The following is a 21,718-nucleotide window of genomic DNA, read 5'->3' as shown; positions in this document are numbered from 1 at the left end:
TGCTTTCCGTGTCAGTTTAAAAGAGGGATAGTAAATATTTTTTCATATTAACCAAATTTTATTTTATCTTTCTTTTTCTACTTAGGGAGGTGTGAACACTAGTGTCAGACATGGTGGCATTTATGTGAAAGCTGTTATTCCCAAGGGAGCAGCAGAGTCTGATGGTAGAATTCACAAAGGTACAGTATTTTTGTATGTGCAGGAATTATACCCAACAAATAGATAAGAGATTAGGAAGTTGATCTAGACCTTCAATTCATAATATGGAATAAGAACATAGAAAATTATAAGACTACAGCATAAAGAAACTCTTTGATGCCATTCCAAAAGCCCTTCTTTAGAGCTTATTCTCTAGTATCAGAAAAATACAGAGCCATTGTGCTGGTTAATGCTTTGCTTTTAGCAGAGTGCCAGAGAATGAGGAAAAGAAAGCACCCTTGTAACACTGATGTCTACATTTCTAATAGGAACTAACTGAGGAATTCACACTGATCTCTCTATAATTATGGTTCAGTTTGTCTTTTCTCATGATATAAATTTATTTTCATAACAGCATTACTCCAAAATTTACCTAAAATTAGTCATATAAATAAGAAAGAATTTAAATAACATTAAATTAGCAAAACTCTGTGACTTTATCCTGAATTTGTCTGAGCCTCTCCTCAACCAAATTAATACAAAATAAGACCACTAACTGCGAAAGAGCATGTAGAGTTTTGTTTTTTTAGTAATTGCTTCTTTATGAATTATGTAAAGGTGATCGTGTCCTAGCTGTCAATGGTGTTAGCCTGGAAGGAGCTACTCATAAACAAGCTGTGGAAACACTGAGAAATACAGGGCAGGTAATAGATCATTTTGCCAATCTTTTTAAGATAATTTAGAAGGGTAAACTAATGTATGAATGTCAATCCTATTAATGTCTCTAAATTTGATAGTTAACCAGGAACTAAGCCAGTTCCATATAACATTCTGTTATGTTTTTTCTTCCAAATTGAGGAGCAAATACTGGCAAGGTTTTGACTGAGGAAGCTGGCTTTTTATATCACATCTAACCCTAATATTAGCAAATAGATCAGGTGATAGAATGGCTGGGGATTATATTTTTTTTAATTTTTCAGAAACATCCACTTAATATCCAGTGATTTCCAGTCCTAGTCATGCTTTAACCTAAAGGCTAAATTCATTTTGCTTTAATAAATCTTGGTTTGGAGAGTTTACCAAATATTTATCATGATTTTTGTACTATAATATAGTAGTGATTCCTCTAATACCCAATTTTCTATGACATGGTTATGTTATTTTTATAACAGAAATTTCTTTTCTTTTAAAATCATTTATCTTTTTACACAGAAAATGATGAAGTACTTAATTTTGAAATTTTCAAGCCCCTGGTTTTGTTCTTCTACTTTTTTCTCCATCTGTCTACATTGTGTGGGACACAGTACTTATGATTTTATACCATCAACTCCACAAAATCATGAAAGTTTATTTTCTTATAATTTGCCTTAATTATGAGAATGCTATTGCATTCCTCCAGGTAGTTCATCTGTTGTTAGAAAAGGGACAGTCTCCAGCATCCAAAGAACATGTCCCTGGCACCCAGTGCACCCTTGCAGATCCAGATGCCCAAGGCCAAGCTCCAGAAAAAATAGTGAAGAATATGACTCATGTCCAAGACTACAGCTTTGTCACTGAAGGTCAGACCTTGTCACTTCACCTTTAAATTTTTACTAGTTTTTACATATCAAATCACCATTCATGGCCTAGTCTCTTTAAATAGTTTTGATAAGTGTAAATAATAACTGGATGCAGTACCATACTGAATATAAAAACAGACACATTCTCTTAGTAGCTCTTAGAGTTGTAAAAGCTCTGGCTGTAACAGATAGAACATAAAACAGGCTATGGTGATTTTATCATTCCTTAAATAGTTGTGGAATTTGGTAAGGAAAAAAAGTTAAAGGATTTGCTAAAAATGACTTCAAACCAAGATGAAACCTTGACTCTTTTCCTGGATTTCTATTTGATTTTATGAGTTTGTAATGCTAACTCTGGGCAGAAATTTACCTGATAGTTCCCAGTTATTGGTCATTCTTACTAGCAGTGCCAGCCCTTGGACTATCAGTGATTGATAGAAAAATTTAAAATGATGCAATAGTGAGTTTTTTTGAAATCTGTATTCTTATTACAAGGCTACCCTTTATTCTGAGATTCTATCTTCCATTTAAGGGGTTAAAATATACTTTATTTTATAAATGATGGTGATTGTTATTTTTCGTTTAGATCCCTACTTGATAAAACAAATGTTAGCAGCTCTGAATTAGTCCAAAAAATGAGGACAGAAAATAATCCAGCCTATACTCACATGGAAAAAGAATGAAATGTGACCCCTGCCATACAGTATAAAAAAAATAATAATAATCCAGCATATGTGATTAATCCCAATTTATAAAACAAAGTTGGACCACCCATTTTACTACTACCGCCACTATCTTTTATTCCTTATTTCATTCATCACTCTCTCTTTGGGGACTTTTAGTTTTTTCTACTTATTGTTTTTCCTTCTAATTTGCTGATGACTTTTTTATCAAAAATAAAAATTGACCTTGGTCTGAATTACATTGACATTTATCTGAATGTCATTGAAATTCTGGATTAACATCATACCTCACCAAAACATGTTGACTGACCTCCCCACAGCCTTTTGCATCATTTGTTTTATTATTCTTCCCCATCTTTCTCCCATTGTTTTCCTGTATTTTTCTCTTAACACACATTCCCTGAATTTCTCCCTTTCTTCCCTGTTATATGCAGTCTTTTAAAAGACTTAAAATTGAAACATAATTCCATCTTCAGAACTTTGCTTTCATAACTTCCCTTTCTGTTCATACAGTTTACTTTATGCAGCTTGCTTCATTAAGTTTTCTTAAATTAGTGATAGTTTGAAATAGGACTTGAATGCAGTGTAAGCATTTGATAGTCGCAGCAATAAATGCACATGGAGCTTTAAATATGAAACAATGACTTTTAAAAATGAGTCTGAATATATATGCATGCCCATATGTATATACAGCATTTTAAGAATATTTATTTATTTCCATCTTTTCTTCCTCCAGAAAATACATTTGAAGTGCAGTTATTTAAAAATAGCTCAGGCCTAGGATTCAGTTTTTCTCGAGAAGATAATCTTATACCTGAACAAATAAATACCAGCATAGTAAGAGTTAAAAAGCTCTTTCCTGGACAACCAGCAGCAGAAAGTGGAAAAATTGATGTGGGAGATGTTATCTTGAAAGTGAATGGAGCCTCTTTGAAAGGACTATCTCAGCAGGTGAGCCCCTTAGCATATGGAATATAGCATTTTTCAGAGCAATTTCATAAAGCTGGTTTAACTGTTTCTTTGTTTTTCATTCATGGTACCCATAGGAAGTCATATCCGCTCTCAGGGGAACATCTTCAGAGGTATCCTTGCTTCTTTGCAGGCCTCCACCTGGTGTACTACCTGAAATTGATTCTGCTCTTTTGGTGAGACTTATGAGATATAATATATATTTTTATGGAATATCAATTTAGGTGATCCATGAGCACGGACATTGTGGTTTCATCATTGATTGATCTCCTGGGCTTCATATCTGGTTGTATTGCAGCGAGGAATATCTTCTATGTGTCATGTAGTCTCTTAATGGTTTTTATATTTATAATATAAAATAGATTCACTTTCTCTTCTCCCTTCCAATTCTCCAATTCTAGGATATCTACATGAATTTCTAAACATAAATTTAAAAAAAGGCATAAAATACTGGTTAAAAAAACCTTCTGTCCATTTCTTCATTGACCCAAACTAGAAAAAATAATTGTCATTCTGAACTGGTTTAGATAAAAATGAGACTTATTTAAGAGTTTTAACCTTGTTCTTTTAGACACCAAAAATCACAGAGAAAAGAATTTATTTTTCCCTTTCCCTTTCTTAAGTCAAGGATCCAAAATCTATTTTGATGGTGACCTATAAATTGCATACTGATAAGTAGAAGTATGTACATAGATAAATAACAATATAATTGAAAAAATGTTACCTTTGCCCTGTGTGGTTAAAATAGTGTTCCATGGCTAGCAAATGGTGACTCATGAGTATGAGAGACAGGAGTATTTGACCCCAGAATAAATATTATTTTTAAAGCTTTGACCCGTATGTTACTGTGGGGGTGAGGGGATGGCATTGCAGTCCTTAGGAAAGTAATGACTATAAGACATATTATAAATAGCATTTTAAGAAATTATATTTTTGTCACTATAGAGAAAGTACTGATGGAACTCTCTTGGTGAATGTGTAAATTGATACAGTCTTTCTGGAAAAGTAATTTGGAAATATTTAACAAGACTTTTTGAAATGTTCTATGTTCTGGCAGTATAGAAAATTAGAAAAATAAATCAGAAACTGAGGTGTAAATTTGCATATACATTCTGCTAGGTTTCTGTTAATAATGAAAGCTGAAAACTACTTCTGTATCAGATAAAAGGACAATGCTGAAATAAGTTAAAGATATATCTATAGGTAAAACTATTGGGAAAATATTAAAATTGTTTTCAAAGCACAGCTCAGAAAATACTCGTGACAGAAACCTAGATTTTGAAGGTGGAATACAAAGTGAGGTATATAACTCTGATTTAAAAGATGTCACAGACTATTAACATTTGTTATTTTTATGCGTGTTATTTGTATTTGATTTTTTTCACCAATGAGCGTAAATTACTTTTATAAGAAAATTGATCAAATATTTTTATAGAAAGTACGATTGTTGCACATCTTCATTTTCAGTTAAATGCTTCTAAAACTAATATGTCACACTCTGATGTCTTTAAATGTGTCCATTACAGAGCCCAGTACACTCTCCAGCACAAGTACTTCCAAACAGCAATAAAGACCCTCCACGGCTATCATGTGTGGAGCAAGGCACCAGCTCAGATGAAAATGAAATGTTTGACAAAAGCACAAAAAATTGCGAGTCCCAATCCAGGAGAGACAGTTATAGTGACAGCACTGGGAGTGGAGAAGAAGACTCTGTGAAAGCTACAACAAAGATATTAAATATGAGCTGGAATTCAGCTTTGCATCAGACTCTAAGCAGTGTCCTATCACAGAGTCGACATGAAGCACCCATGTCTCAAGAAGATACCATATGTGCCATGTTTTACTGTCCTCAGGAAATACCCAACAAACCAGAATTTGAGGACAGGTATTGTTGATATTGTGTGTAGCATTGAGAGTAACTGGTTGTTGTTAGCAGCAACATACATTCCCCTAAGAAGGCAATGTGTCCCTGTGAACTTCACAGTGAATAGGCAGATGGTGACCCTATTGGATATCTAGCTGTTCTAACAGTTTTAGTTAGCAAAGCAGTAAATTCTCTACCCATCCAGCCTGAGCCTTACCTTCCTCTTGGCATATTTTTTAGTAATTAGGAAGTTTGTATTTAACGATCAATCATATTACCTAACAAGAAAGAGATCTATTTATGTAGTGATAGGTGGGAGAGTTGGTCACAAAAATATAAAGGAAGAGGAGAAAGAGAAGGTAGAGACTTAACAAAATGTCAGAGATAAAAGGGTAGAGAAGATTGAGAAAGGAGAAATGATTGAAATATTAAGGAGAAGAAAAGAGAAAGACTACATCTTCACCTCTGATTGTTATTCATGCATTTTACTGTTTGTTCATGTCTTTGAGTATATCCAGCTTCAACAATATCTGTCTGTCTGGTTGTTTTTACCCCCCTATTCTCTCTTCTGAAATAACCATAAGAATAAGACAGTTTTTAAAAACTTTTTTTAATTGTGTAGTATAAAATATATACAAAGCTAAGGGAAAAAAAAGTTTTCAAAGCACTCAACAAGTAGTTACAGGACAGATCCCAGGGTTTATCGTGGATTACCATATCATCATGTCAGATTTTTCCTTCTAGCTGCTCCAGAATATAGGAGGCTAGAAGGAATAAATATTTGTTTATCATCACAACCCGCTGTTTTGTTTCTTGTTTGTGAAAAATAACATATATACAAAAAAGCAATAAATTTCAAAGCACAGCACAACAATCAGTTGTAGAACAGATTTCAGAGTTTGGCATGGGTTACAATTTCACAATTTTAGGTTTTTACTTTTCTAAGTAAGAAAAGCTCTAAGATACTGGAGACTAAAAGAAATATCAGTTTAATAATTCAGCAATCATATTCATTTGTTAAATCCCACCTTCTCTGTATAATTCCACCATCATCTTTGATCTTTCTATCCCACTCTTTAGGGGTGTTTGGGCTATGGCCATTCTAATTTTTTCATGTTGGAAGGGGCTGTCAATAATATGAGATAGGGAGATGGAACTAGCTGATATTCTGGAGAGGCTGGGCCCTCTAGATTTCAGGACTTACCTGGTCCAGGGACCTATCTGGAGGTTGTAGGTTTCTGGAAACTTACCCTAGGTATAAGACTTTTATTAATCCTTTATTTCCTCTTTTTTCTCTATCTATAAACACACATTAGGCTTCAGCCTTGGATTAACAAACTAAGAATCAAAACTATTAAGTTTAATCTATCTTAATGATGCACACAACCTAGCTACTTCTTTAAAATAGAACTTGGACAAAGAAGAAATTGGTAGTGTTACAATATAGCAGACGTAAAATATGTTCATAGTCCAGAGTCAGACAAATTATAGTTTAAGATCTCAAATCTGAATGAGACAGGAGTATTTATTTGCTAAGCATTTTTAAAAGCTTAACCTTTGTTTGTGGCACAGATTTACTATATTGGCATTGAAATGTATTTGAAAAATGCTCTTCCTTCTTTGTCTTTGTAGCAGTCTTCCTTCTCTACCACTGGAAGTGACTCCTGGGCAGAGCAAGCAACCCCGGTCAGATTCTGCATCCTTTAATTCAATTGATAAACATCATATATGTCATACTTCTGAACCAACTGGACCAGGAGACTTGGCACCTTTGAAAAATGACTCAGAAAACCACTTGGGAGACTTTGAGCTAGTGAGTTTTTTCCTTTTTTAAAAAAAAATCCATATTTTCTCAAGGAAAATAGAAAACACACAATTTCTTTTTATTTAGAGAAAGACTACCTTTTAGTATACTTTCATTTCTATATCAAATGAATGGTTGCGTGTCTGTAATACAGCTGAGAAATAGGGGGGAAAAAAGCAAAATACCTGCATGCAAATTAACTTGATTTTTTGAGGCTTTCTGGCTTCAGCTATGAAATAGGCCTAGTGACGTCATAGGATTATGATGAGGATTAAATGAAATAACATGGGTAAAGTGCTTAGTATGGTACTTGCTACAGAGTAAGGCAATGAGTATTATCTTTATTTCTCAAATTCTAGCGAGTTACCTATTTAAATTTTAATCAAGCTGGAATGTAATTTTTTTTCATACCTTTTACATGTACAAATAGAGTCCTTCAGATTGTAATAATAGCCCTTGAACTTCAAAATCTACATATTCCATTTGGAAACCAAATATCCAAATATAATATCTTTTACATTGATTGAAATTAAGCTTTTTTAAAACTATTTTATTGTCCAAAAATAAGTGTTTATTTTACAAATTAAGGAAAAAGAATATCAAAACTACCTATAATCACACCACTCCAAAACCAAAACCCAGTTTTGAAGTTTCTTTCCAGATTTTATGTTTCCCTGTAATTGCACATAGGTTTGTGTATATGTGTATGTGTGTAGCATCTGCACCTAGAGTTTTATTCTCAGCAATTCAGTTTCATTTTCAGTGAAATCATCCAAGTGATTTCCATAGAAAGTTGTCAATCTTTATATCTTGTCTGAAACCTTAAAAATAAACTTTTTAATTTTATTTATACATTATTTATACAACTAAATAAATGAAAATATGACATTAAATGACAAAAAAAGTCATATATTTATAAACTTTTTTTTTAACTTTTGTGGCTTTCGGCATCAGTCTTTGTAGCTTAGAAATATATGAAGCATTTCCTGAACCTCCCCTTACTCTGTACCCCCTCAAATAAAGTATTCTTTGGTCGCCAAAATAAAACCATTGCTGTGTCCTTATTTATCTGAAGATAAAAGAATGGAGCCATGAGTAAGTTCTGTCTCAGCTCTCTCTAGGCAAACACAAGACATTGTATTTAAACTCAACTTCTACCTGGGGGGAGGGAACATTCTACTGAGAATTGGACAGACCTGGCTTCTTCACTTGGACAGGTCAATTAACCTTTTAAGCTTCAGTTCCCTCCTCTGTTAATCAAAGGAAATAATAGTTCAGTATTGATCTTTCTGTTTGTCTGCATGTCAAAATAGACAAACTGAAGAAATCACTGTTTTCTTCCTTTAGGAGGTAGAACTCCTCATTGCTCTAGTTAAATCAGAAAAGGGAAGCCTGGGTTTTACCGTAACCAAAGGCAATCAGAGTGTTGGTTGTTATGTTCATGACGTCATTCAGGATCCAGCGAAAAGTGATGGAAGGCTGAAACCTGGGGACCGGCTCATAAAGGTGAGAACTTTAAGAGGACTGGGAGATTTGTCAAATGTGGCCAAAGAGTAAGCCAGGGCTGGAGAGGGAAGAAAAGGAAAATTTCAGTAATATAACATTCAATTTCTCTGTTTGATTTATGTTTTCCTTTTCCACTCCTTAAAAGTAAAGACTTTTCTATATTAACAGTTGGGGAAATGCATAAAGTTCCTTTTTTTAATTTGAAAGTCCCTTTACTCTGAGTTAAGGTATAAAACAAGTTATTGACAATCTCATGAACAGAGAGTTTTTATTTATTTTATTTTTTTTAAAATATTTTTATTGTAAGCAACAGACAACATACTAAGAGTCTCGACATATAAACATTCTATACGTGGAATATAATTAGTGGCTCACAATATCATCACACTGTTGTATATCCATCACCATGATCAATTTTTTTAACATTTGCATCTGCACAGAGAGTTTTTAAATTAGTAAAATGATAAATTTCCTATATTAACAAAGTAATGATGTATTTGCTATGTATTTTATGTCTTCATTTCACATGAGTATTTAATAGCTGGGCTTATGGTTTTCTCAATAAGGATTACCGATAACTTAGAGACCACTATTGTAAATTTCTGACTGGTTCTATAAAGACTTAGGAAGATCAATCTATTTTCTTGGCAATTTAACTTCTCTGTTCCAAAAACTATAATCTTACTTTGACCCTTTCTCATTTTTCTAGGTTAATGATACAGATGTTACAAACATGACTCATACAGATGCAGTGAACCTGCTCCGAGCTGCACCAAAGACAGTCAGATTAGTGCTCGGACGAGTCCTAGAAATACCAAGAATGCCAGTATTGCCTCATTTGCTGCCAGATATTACATTAACATGCAATAAAGAGGAATTGGGTAAACCAAAGTCAAGTTTTGTGCAGAATGATATTTTTGGCTAGATTAAGAATCAGCCTGTTGCAAGTGTGGAAACAAATATTTTCTATTCCCTTCAGGTTTTTCCTTATCTGGAGGTCACGAAACCCTTCATCAAGTGATATATGTCAGTGATATCAATCCACGCTCAGCTGCAGCCATTGAAGGTAATCTCCAGCTATTAGACATCATCCATTATGTGAATGGAGTCAGCACACAAGGAATGACCTTGGAAGAAGCTAAGAAAGCATTAGACATGTCACTTCCTTCAGTGGTACTGAAAGCAACAAGGTACGTTGCAACTATTTGCATGTGTCTATATATGTGTATGCATCTACTCATTCTCATAAACAGGTATTTTAGCTTTTTTTTTATACTTCTGTTCTCTTAAAAGATATTCCTGAATTATTAACTCACAGACTAACATATCAGAGACTGGTAGAGATTGAACAAACTTCCTGATAGTGCGCTTTTGAAAGCACACTAAGTTTTGGATAAATATTTGGATATCCTTTTTTTTTTTCAAACTAAATTTATTTTAACATTTGTTCCCCCTATTATTTATTTTTATTCCATATGTTTTACTCATCTGTTGATAAGGTAGATAAAAGGAGCATCAGACACAAGGTTTTCACAATCACACAGTCACACTGTGAAAGCTGTATCATTATACAATCATCTTCAAGAAACATGGCTACTGGAACACAGCTCTACATTTTCAGGAAGTTCCTTCCAGCCTCTCCATTACATCTTGAATAACAAGGTGATATCTACTTAATGCATAAGAATAACCTCCAGGATAACCTCTCAACTCTGTTTGGAATCTCTCAACCATTGACACTTTATTTTGTCTCATTTCACTCTTCCCCTTTTTGATTGAGAAGGTTTTCTCAATCCCTTGATGCTGAGTCTCAGTTCATTCTAGGGGATTTTTCAGTCCCTGGATGCTGAGTCTCAGCTCATTCTAGGATTTCTGTCCCACGTTGCCAGGAAGGTCCACATCCTTGGGAGTCATGTCTCACATAGACAGGGGTAGGGTGGTGAGTTTGCTTGTTGTATTAGCTGGAGACAGAGGCCACATCTGAGCAACAAAAGAGGTTCTCTTGGGGGTAACTCTTAGGCCTAATTTTAAATAGGCTTGACCTATCCTTTGTGGGGTTAAGTTTCATATGAACAAACCCCAAGATTGGGGACTCAGCCTATAGCTTTGGTTGTCCCCACTGCTTGTGAGAATATCAAGAATTCAACTTGGGGAAGTTTAATTTTCCCCCTTTCTCACCATTTCCCAAAAGGTACTTTTCAAATACTTTTTTATTCACTGTTCAAATCACTCTGGGATTTATCGGGGCATCACTCTGGACAAACCCACAAAATCTCATGTCTTACTCAAGGTTTCATGCACTTACAGTGTTCAGTTAAGCTGTCTACATAAGTTATATTAGGAAATGCACTAGTCAAAATATAAATTTTGTACCAAACCAAACATTCTTTGCTTTAGTCTCACACATAAGGTAAAATTTTAAAATATTAATTACCATCTATTTTCAGCACCCTGCAGTAGTGACACTCCTTTGTTCTTCCTCATGCAAAAACATTTTATAATTTGTACATGTAGTCACTATCATTATACACTCTAGGCATTCCCAGATTATAGCATCTCCACCTTTATCATCTGTATTTCTTTCTGATTTCATTTGTTCCCCCAGCCCTCCTCCCTCCGTCATTCTCGTATTCAGCTTCATTCAGTGTTATAACATAATTGTATTAAAGTTAGGCAGTATTGTGCTGTCCATTTCTGAGTTTTTACAATCAGTCCTGTTGCACAATCTGTATCCCTTCAGCTCCAATTACCCAATATCTTAACCTTATTTCTATCTCCTGATGGTCTCTGTTACCAGTGAAATTCTCCAAGTTTATTCACTAATGTCAGTTCATATCAGTGAGACCATACAGTGTTTGACCTTTTGTTTCAGCTAATCTCAGCATAATTTGCTTAAGGTCCATCCATGTTGTTACATACTTCATAACTTTATTCTGTCTTAGAGCTGCATAATATTCCATCATATGTATATACCACAGTTTGTTTAGCCACTCGTCTGTTGATGGACATTTGGGATGTTTCCATCTCTTGATAATTGTTAATAATGCTGCTATAAACATTGGTGTGCAAATGTCCGTTTGTGTCCTTGCCCTCATGTGTTCTGAGTAGATACCTAGCAATGGTATTGCCGAGTCATATGGCAATTCTATATTTAGCTTTGTGAGGAACCTCCAAACTGCCTACCACAGCAGTTGTACCATTTGACATTCCTATCAACAGTGGAGAAGTGTGCCTCTTTCTCCACATCCTCTCCAGCACTTGTCATTTTCTGTTTTATTGATAATGGCCATTCTGGTGGGTGTGAAATGATATCTCATTGTGGTTTTGATTTGCATTTCTCTAATAACCAGGGAAGTTGAGCATCTCTTCATGCGCCTTTTGACCATTTGTATTTCCTCTTCTGAGAAGTGTCTGTTCAAGTCTTTTGCCCATTTTGTAATTGAGTTGGCTGTCTTTTTGTTGATGATCTCTTTATGAATTCTGGATACTAGGCCTTTATCAGATATATTGTTTCCAAACATTGTCTCCAATTGTGTAGGCTGTCTTTTTACTTTCTTGACGAAGTTCTTTGATGCACAAAAGTGTTTAATTTTGAGGAGTTCCCATTTATTTATTTATTTCTTCAATGCTTTTGCTTTGAGTGTAAGGTCTAGGAAACCGCCTTGGATATACTTTTGTAGTTAATAGGATGATTACCAAATTTATCGTATGGAATATGTTTAGTTGCAAATATCAAAATACAACCCAAATTGATTTAAACTAGAAGAGGGATTTATTGACTTATATGACTGAGAAAGTTCAGAGATAGGATGGTTTTGAGGGAAATTGGATGAGACCTTTGGCTCTATTTCTTTGCTATTTTTAGTTCTTCCCTCTTTTTCTGTGTATCCCCTCCCTCCGCAGGATGACTTGCTTTCAAATAGTCAGATGTCTGCTTCAGTTCTATGCCCCACACCTGCTTACAACACCATCAAGAACAATCTTTTTTTTTTAATTAGTATTTTTTTTTTTGAAATATAGCATGTATACAAAAAAGCAATAAATTTCAAAATGCATTTTAACAATTAGTTATACAGAACAGGTTTCAGTATTTGGTATGGGTTATAGTTCCACAATTTTAGGTTTTTCCTTCTAGAAGCTCCAAGACACTGGAGACTAAAAGAAATATCAATATAATGATACAGTAGTCATTCCAGTAAACCTCAAGAGAAAAACCTTTTTAAAATGCAGAATCCTGGGCTTCTATTTTACTAGAAATTAAAATACATGATATCCGAGGAAATTTGTATTTTTAAGAAGACACCAGGTAATTGTTGCCAGGGGTCCTCAGACCACACTTGGAGAAATTTCCAAAAACACCTGGGGGAAAATCATCTAGGGCACTCTTTTTGTTTTTTTTTTTTCTTACATTTTTATTGTGAAATATAGCATATATACACAAAAGCAATAAATTTCAAAGTATATTTTAAAAAGAGTTATAGAACAGATTTCAAAGTTTGTTATGACTTACAATTCCACAATTGCAGATTTTTCCCTCTAGCTGTTACAAGACACTGAAGACTAAAAGAGATACTATATAATGATTCAGCAGTCATACTCATTTGTTAAATCCTATCTTCTTTGTTATAACTCGTCCTTACATTTGATCATTCTCCCAATCTTTTGGGATACTTGGGTTATGCCCATTCTAACTTTTTTGATGTTGAGAAAGGGTATCAACAAAATGGGGTGGGGGAATGGAACTGGTTGATGTTCTTGGAAAGACTGGCACTTCTGGGTTTCAGAATACATCTGCTCTTGGAACCATCTGAAGGTTTTAGGTTTCTGAAAAGTAAACTTAGTGCATTCAACTCTTGTAAGATTTCAGATAGAACCTTGGGTGTTCTTTAGGGTTAACAGGAATTATGTTGGTTGGGGTTTGGCAAACTGTCACAATAAGTAATAATATAGCTGAAGCTTGCATAAGAGTGGCTTCTGGAGTAGCCTCTTGACTCTACTTGAATTCTGTTAGCTACTGATACCTTATTTTGCTACATTTCTTTTCTTCCTTTTGATCAGGAAGGCCTTGTCAATCCCACAGTGCCAGGGCCAGATTCATTCCTGGGTGTCATGTCCCACCCAGGAGACTCATACCTCTGAATGTCATGTCCCATGTAGGGGAGAGGGTAATGATTTTTCTTGCAGAGTTGGGGTTAGAAAGAGAGAGACCACATCTGAACAAAAACAGAGGTTGTCTGGAAGTAACTCTTAGGCATTATTATAGATAAGCTTAGCTTCTCCATACAGAAATAAGTTTCATAAGAGCAAGACTCAACATCAATGGCATGGCCTATTGACTTGGGAGTTCCTAGTGTTTGAGAAAGTATCTGAGGTTTCCAAGTGGGAAAACTTAATAGGTCCATATCTTTTCTCCAGTCCCTCAAGGGACTTTGCCAATACTTTTTAATTACCTGCCTAGCATACTCTGGGATGTATCCGAGAATTATTTTAAGCTATACAGTATTACAAGCCCTCATACCCATTTTGGGAACATTCCCAATCTTAAAACAAGTTCCACCAATCACTATGGTAAAATGAGCACTGTCTGCTGATTGTCCTGGGACTATATTACTGTCAGTCCCTGTAATAAAGCAAAGAGATAAGAATATACTGATTAGCCCAGCCCAGGCATACCAGTTCCCTGAGCTGGGCTGGGGTCAATCCTACCCCAAACTCATATCTGTTACCAATAAAGGATAGAGCTATACCCGCTTTACCTGTAACAATTTCAACTTATAAAAAAATGCTAATAGTAAATCTCCTTTCCCATATAATCAAATAAATTGAGAAATTTGCATGAATCCATGCTTTCTAGATGACAGACTTAGACTATATGAAGCTTATCTGTTGATACATGGTGAATTTTACATAGCGTATCTTTCAAAATGTAGGAATTGTTCATTCAATCACCTTATGATAAACTTTTTTGTGTTTCTTCTGAACCTCAGGTTGAATTGTACACTTTTTTCCCTTTACTGTAATCCCTAACTTGTTTCAAAAAATAGGATTTGCATGTAGTCATTTTCCCCAATTATCCTAAATAATTAGTGGGAGAAGAAATTCTTCAAACAACATGGAGAATATTTTAATTAAAATCAACATGTCTGTTAGCCTATAGGTCTAGTTTATGTTTCATTTCAAAATCAGTAGAGTACCCAGCCCTGAAATTAAGTTTCTTATGTCTTTCTACATTTATATTAGCTGTAGTCACTGAAGATTAATGCCGTGGTAGCCACAATTACTGTCCCCTTCATTTTATTCCAGCTTTCTCTCCACTGTTGTGTATATCTGCCCTCTCTGAGGTCCGCAGGGTAGCAATAATGGAAAGGGTATAAACTTGTAGTAATAATCTACATGCCAAGAAGTACAAGAGTCTGAGATTTTACCCCACTTGCAAGCTAATGATCTAGCCTGTTATTATTTTATGAATACTGACAGAAGGCATGAAATTCCTAGGTCAGAGATAAAGGATTTCATTACCAGTTGCACAGCAAGCAGCATGAACATGATGTTTGTATCTGCTCTCCATGCCCCCTAAGTCTTGTGGAAGTGACACATGTGGGCCTAATGGATGCCTGCACACTCTGGGTTGCATTATAGGAGAGGAACATTGAGCTTTGGGAGACGGCTCGTTCATAGCAGCCTGTAAGAAGGCCTGCTTTTTGTCTGTGAGATTACTTCATCCCTCAAGGTTGCTTCCTGCAAACAGGGTCTTCAGGAAGGGTCTTGCATGATTGGCCTCCCTAACAATAGCATAGAGGGACACCCAGGGCCTGTGGTAAATTGCCTCTCCCAACACTAGGCAACCTCCCTTTTCCCTCAAATATCAGCAACAATGAAGTTCTAGACTAATTCTGTTTCATAGAGCAAGGTGCTAGGCATTAACGTCTGAACATATTTCCTTTTGGCTGTTTTTCACTTGGGGCGGTATTGTTCTTATAATCCTTTGAATATAAATAGTGTGCCTCGATTTTCACTTAAATAATTTAAAGGAAAAGACAAATATCAGGGTCCTTAAGTATATAAAACTTAGTCATCTATGACCTCTAAGTTATCTTTGAACCATTGCCTGAGTGACAATGAATTTAAGATTAGGTCATGAATAGTACCAATGTTTTAAATGGAAGCAAAAAATGTATAATGTATTGATCTGAAACCCAAAGAAAGATTATGTAAAGAAGTAATTCCTAATCTTTTTTGAGTTATGAATATCTCCTAGAAAATATACAGATGAAGACTATCATAAAAGTTTGTCTGTAGTGTTGGGGGATGTCTGGATCCCCTTGAAGCCCATCCAAAATTAAACTCTGGATGTTCAAAGGAAATTTACAACAAATATCTTAAATAATTTACCTTTGCTTTTTCTTTTTTTACAACTTAGAGATGGTCATCCAGTAGTCTCCAGTGCAAAGAGGGCTGCCATTTCAAGCCCAAAGTCAACCAAAGCCAACGGTAAGAGTACGTCTGTTTTGTAGCACAAGTTGTTATATATTTTTTTCCCAGTGTCAAGTTTGGATATTGTCATTAAAATGTTTTAATTACTCCTCCAGAGTGTTCTGCAGAATCTCTCTAAGTGAAAAAAGCATATTTAATAAAAGCGTCTCTAACTAGCAGTGTATAATAGGAAATAGTGGAACATAGTTGATCATGGGATTTAGTGCTAGATAAATCTGAGTCTATTAGTCCTATGTGACCTTAGTTATTGGATCCATATGTAAGTCCCTATTCCTTATGAATAAAATAAAGATATTATTAGAATCAACCTCATTGGTTTATAATGAGAAATAGATAGAATAATACATGCAATATGCTCACACAATGCTTGTCACATAATAACTTATTCTGGCATTTATTGAATTTCTCCCTGTGAACAAGCATTGTTCTGATCATCAAGAATACAGCAATGAGCAAAACAATGTATCTGCCTTACATTCTAGCAAATTAATAGGAATAATAGTATTAGCAGTTGCAGCTGCTGCAGGTTAACCTTAATTTAATGCTTATTCCCATCCAAGCATTTTTCTAAGTGCTTTAATCCTCTAACTCTGTGAGAACAGTATTGCTCATATTCTCATGCTATAGAAGGAGAGACTTTGATGCAGTGAAGTTTACTAAATTGCCCAAGCTCAGAGTTAATAAATGGTAGAGCTTAATGGTAGAATTTAAACCAAGGAAATCTGACTCTAGGCTCTCATTCACATAATCAGGCTTGATAAATGTGGCTTTTATTGCTTGTATTAATATGATAACAACATGCTAACACAGGGGAATGTGTTGGACTTAAAGCTTTTGAAATGTAAATTCAGCACTTCATACATAACTAAAATTGTAGGTTATCAGGCAGTGGTATGTAAATACCAACAGTAGCTGAAAGAAACCTCACTAGTGCAGTTGTTGTAGGATTACCTTCTAAAAGCTAAAGAATATCTATTAGTCTCCTTTGTTATTACCTTGAATACTGCAAGGATCCTTCTTACTGCTGTCTACTAGCTACAGTTCACGTTAAGATCAGATTATTTCACAGAGCAATCTAGTGACCTTTGGGATGACTCCTGTTGTAATTTTCAGGGCAGAAGAGAGAAGCTGTACCCTGCTGTCCTAGTGTAAATTACCTAGTTGTCTGCTTTATGAGGTTCTCTGACTTTGTTCCTATAGAACTAATATCTTTATGAGTTATGTAAATCATATAGTAACAATAATAGGAACTTCTAAAGAGTGATGGGAATGTAATTTTGAAAATATAGTTTGATGACTTCTTAAAAATTTAAACATACAGAGTTCCAAGATGGCTGTTTAGTAAGGTGTGGAATTTAGTTCATCCTCCAGAGCAGCTAGTAAATAGCCAGGAACAGTACAGGACAGCTGCTGGGGCCACGTCAGTGACCAGACACACAGCATACACCAATCTGGACAAGCTGGACCAGCTGCAATCCCACATAGAACTGTGAGTTCCCCAAGCCGTGGAGGCCAGCGTCCCTCCCCCATGGGCATGGCAGGCTGGTTCCTCCAGGGAAAAGAAAACAGACTTGACTACTAGCAGGGACTTAGCTCAACTAAGCTCCAATTGTGGAATTAATTAACAAATTCTGACTACTGAAAAATAGGCCCCCAGCTCAGATAAACCTTGAATAGCATCTAAAGGTATTAGGAGTTTTTGCCCTGGCAGGAAAAAAAAATGAGGCTTTCTGGATCAGACAGCACAAAATATTTGAAAAAGGGCTGGACCCTTAAAAAAAAAGAGAGAGAGAGGCACACAGAGCCGGGAGATACATAGTCAATGTACCAACTTAAGTTCTCAGTTAACAAACCAAGGAACTGGGTCCTGCTCTGAAAAGGACTTTTTTTTTTTTTTTTCTTTATTGCTTTGTTTCTACTACTTAACAGCTCATTAGATAGAACCACTAGGCTTCTCAGGCTCCAACTGCCCAAGGCAAGGATGGAATTAAACATCTGAGATACAAAGTGGCTGATCAGGTGAAAGGAGTTAATTTCCTGGAGGCAGTTCTGTGCCTTCCCCAGGAAAGCCATGGGGCCCAGCTGAGATGGAATTCCTCCTTCAAGGAATTCAGACCCCAGGGACTGGAAAACTGGAACAATTAAAGCCAGCCTACAACCTCTTCTCTGCCTGGACCAGGACCCCAGCAGGGAGATCTGCTGAAGTTAAAGGCAGTGCATCACTTTATGCTGGTGGGAAACCACAGGCAGATAAGCACCAAAGACTGTACTGGGCAGAAAAAGGAAAGCACAGAGTCTAGAGGCTTCATAGGTCCATCTGCTGGGACTCACCCTCAGGGAAAACTGATGCAGGTGACTCTTTCCTCCTGAGAGGAAGCCAGTCCGGTCTGGGAAAATTCTGATACATTAAATAAAACCTATACTTAAGATCTACAATAAGCTGAACTGAATGTCAGAGAACAGATAGAAAACAAAGACATCCAGCAAGTAGATCTTAGCTAAAAGAGTGAAAGCAATCTCCAGAGCAAACTAATTAAGGAAATGAAGTGCCTAGGCACCAGCAAAAAATAACAAGTCATACTAGGAAAATTGAAAATATTGGCCAGTCAAAGGGACAACAGTTCAAATGAGATACAGGAGTTGAAACAACTAATTCAGGATATTCTAACAGAAATGGAAAAATCTCATCAAAAATCAAATCAGTGAATTGAGGGAGGCTATAAAGAAGGCAATGAGCAAACAAAAAGAAGAACTCGAAAGTCTGAAAAAACAAATCACAGAACTTATGGGAATGAAAGGCACAGTAGAAGTGATGAAAAAAAAAAACAATGGAAACCTCCCATGATATATTTAAAGAGGCAAAAGAAGGAATTAGTGAACTGGATGACTGGACATCTGAAATCCAACAGGCAAAAGAAAATATAGGGAAAAGAATGGAAAAATATGAGCAGAATCTCAGAGAATTGAATGACAACATGAAAGCACATGATTATTGTGTTGTGGGTGTCCCAAACAGAGAAGAGAAGGGAAATGGAAGAGAAAGACTAATGGAGGAAATTATCACTGAAAATTTCCCATCTCTTATGAAAGACATAAAATTATAGATCCAAGAAGTGAAGCATACACTAAACAGTATAGATCCAAATAAACATACTCCAAGACACATACTAATCAAACTGTCAGATGTAAAAAAGAAAGAGAAAATTTTGAAAGCAGCAAGAGAAAAGCAATCCATCACATACAAGGGAAGCCCAATAAGACTATGTGTGGATTTCTCAGCAGAAACCATGGATGTGAGAAGGCAGTGGTATGATATGTTTATGGTTCTAAAAGAGGAAAACTGCCAGCCAAGAATTCTATATCCAGCAAAATTGTCCTTCAAAAATGAGGGGGAAGGTAATGCAACAGTGGCACAGTGGCAGAACTCTCACCTGCCATGCCAGAGACCCAGGTTCAATTCTTAGAGCCTGCCCATGGCAAAAAAAAATGAGGGGGAAATTAAAACATTTTCAGACAGTCTCTGAGAGAATCTGTGATCAAGAGACCAGCACTGCAAAAAATGCTAAAGGGAGCATCAGAGAGAGATAGGAAAAGATAGGAGAGAGAGGTGTGGAGAAGAATATAGAAATTAAGATTATTAGTAGAGGAAAAAGAAATAGATATAACATATACAATCCAAAAGGCAAAATGGTAGAAGAAAGCACTGCCTTTACAGTAATAACACTAAATGTTAATGGATTAAACCCCCCAATCAAAAGACATAGACTGACAGGATGGATTAAAAAGCAGATCCCCTCTATATGCTGTCTATAGCATAGTCATTTTAGACCCAAGGACAAACAAAGGTTGAAAGTGAAAGGTTGAGAAAAGATATTTCATGCAAACAATAGTCAGAAAAGAGCATGAGTAGCTATACTAATACCCAACAAATTAGACTTCAAATGTGGAACAATTAAAAGAAACAAAGAAGGGAACTATGTATTAATAAAAGGAACAATTCAACAGGAAGACATAACAATCAAATATTTATGCACCAAGCCAGCATGCTCCAAAACACACATGGCAAAGACTGACAAGAGAAATAGACACCTCTACTATAATAGTTGGAGACTTCAATTCCCCACTCTCATCAACATCTAGACAGAGAATCAATAAAGAAACAGAATTTGAATAATGCAATAAATGAACTAGACTTAAAAGACATTTATAGAACATTACACACCACAAAAGCAGAATATACCTCGTTCTCAAGTGCTCATAGATCATTCTCAATGACAAACCATATGCTAGGTTACAAAACAAGTCTCAATAAATTTAAAAAGATTGAAATCATACAAAACACTTTCTTGAACCATAAAGAAATGAAGCTGGAAATCAATAACAGGCAGAGGGCCAGAAAATTCACAAATATATGGAGGCTAAACAACATGCCCTTAAACATGCAGTGGGTCAAGGAAGAAATTATAAGAGAAATCAGTTAATATCTCAAGGCAAATGAAAATGAAAATACAACATAACAAAACTGATGGATGCACCAAAGGCAGTGCTAAGGGGGAAATTTATTGCCTTAAATGCCTGTATCAAAAAAAAAGAAAGAGCAAAAATCGAAGAATTAACTGCTCACTTGGAAAAACTAAACAAAGAACAGCAAACTAACCCCAAAGCAAGCAAAAGGAAGGAAATAATGAAGATCAGAGCAGAAATAAATGAAATTGAGAACATGAAAACAATTGAGAAAATCAACAAAACCACTAGTTGGTTCTATGAGAAAATTAATAAGATTGACGGACCCTTAGCAAGGCTGACAAAAAGAAGAGAGAGGATGCAAATAAATGAAATCAGAAATAGAAGAGGAGACATAACCCCTGACTCCACAGAATAAAGAAGGTAATGAGAGGATACTTTATGCTAATAAGCTAGACATCATAGATGAAATGGACAACTTCCTAGAAAGGCATGAACAACCAACATTGACTCGAGAAGAAATAGATGACCTCAACAAACTTATCACAAGTAAAGAGATTGAATCAGTCATTAAGAAGCTCCCAAAATCCTGTGATACTGTGTCAAACTTTAGGGATACCCAAATGAATAAGCCATGCCCTTAATCATGAGGTTTACTCTTATGAAACTTATGTAGGTAGCATAGAAGCTTAGACCACCTTTAGGCATGCCAAAGAGTTACTTCTGGAGGACCTCTATTGTTGCTCAGATGTGGCATCAGTCTCTCTAGGCCCAACTCTGCAAGTGAAATAATTTCCACCCCCCATGTGAGACATGACATCCAGGGGTGAAAGCCTCCTTGGCAACATGGGATAGGACTCCGAGGGCTGAATCCAGGCCTGGCACCATGAGATCTATAATTCCATCCTGACCTAAAGGGGGACAAGAAGTGTAATTAATAAAGTATCAGTGACAGAGTTCGAGGTTGCTCTTATGTGAGCTTCAGGTAGACCTTGCTACCTATCATAACCTGCCAACCCCCAACCAGGACCATTCCAGCCAATCCTAAAGAACACCTAGGGCAATTTATAAGATTCCACAAGGGTTTTATGCCCTAGAGTAACTTTCCAGAAACCTTCAACTTCCAGATGGGTCCCTGGTCCAGATAAGTCCTGAAACCTAGCCCAGCCTCTCCAGAACATCAGATAGTTCCATCTCCCTACCCCATATTAGTGACAGACCCTTCCGATATCAAAAA

The 21,718-nt window shown here is 35.8% G+C and overlaps 1 protein-coding gene across 13 annotated transcripts in view; it reads left to right on the top strand.

Moving 5' to 3' along the window:
* PTPN13 (protein tyrosine phosphatase non-receptor type 13) overlaps positions 1-21,718 on the top strand; it is a 240,692-nt gene that overhangs the window by 196,773 nt on the left and 22,201 nt on the right. For all 13 annotated transcript variants that reach the window (XM_077142915.1, XM_077142916.1, XM_077142920.1 and 10 more), the window contains 11 exons: positions 86-179; positions 757-842; positions 1,538-1,697; positions 3,117-3,331; positions 3,427-3,525; positions 4,876-5,234; positions 6,846-7,026; positions 8,365-8,523; positions 9,233-9,404; positions 9,503-9,713; positions 15,944-16,014. In XM_077142915.1, the coding sequence (XP_076999030.1) occupies positions 86-179; positions 757-842; positions 1,538-1,697; positions 3,117-3,331; positions 3,427-3,525; positions 4,876-5,234; positions 6,846-7,026; positions 8,365-8,523; positions 9,233-9,404; positions 9,503-9,713; positions 15,944-16,014 (1,807 nt within the window). The remainder of the gene's footprint in view (positions 1-85; positions 180-756; positions 843-1,537; positions 1,698-3,116; positions 3,332-3,426; positions 3,526-4,875; positions 5,235-6,845; positions 7,027-8,364; positions 8,524-9,232; positions 9,405-9,502; positions 9,714-15,943; positions 16,015-21,718) is intronic.

Source organism: Tamandua tetradactyla, chromosome 24 (genome assembly GCF_023851605.1).
Source record: "Tamandua tetradactyla isolate mTamTet1 chromosome 24, mTamTet1.pri, whole genome shotgun sequence".
Classification (NCBI taxonomy): domain Eukaryota; kingdom Metazoa; phylum Chordata; class Mammalia; order Pilosa; family Myrmecophagidae; genus Tamandua; species Tamandua tetradactyla.
The sequence above is the reverse complement of the archived record's forward strand: the minus strand, read 5'-3'. Positions and strand labels throughout refer to the sequence as shown.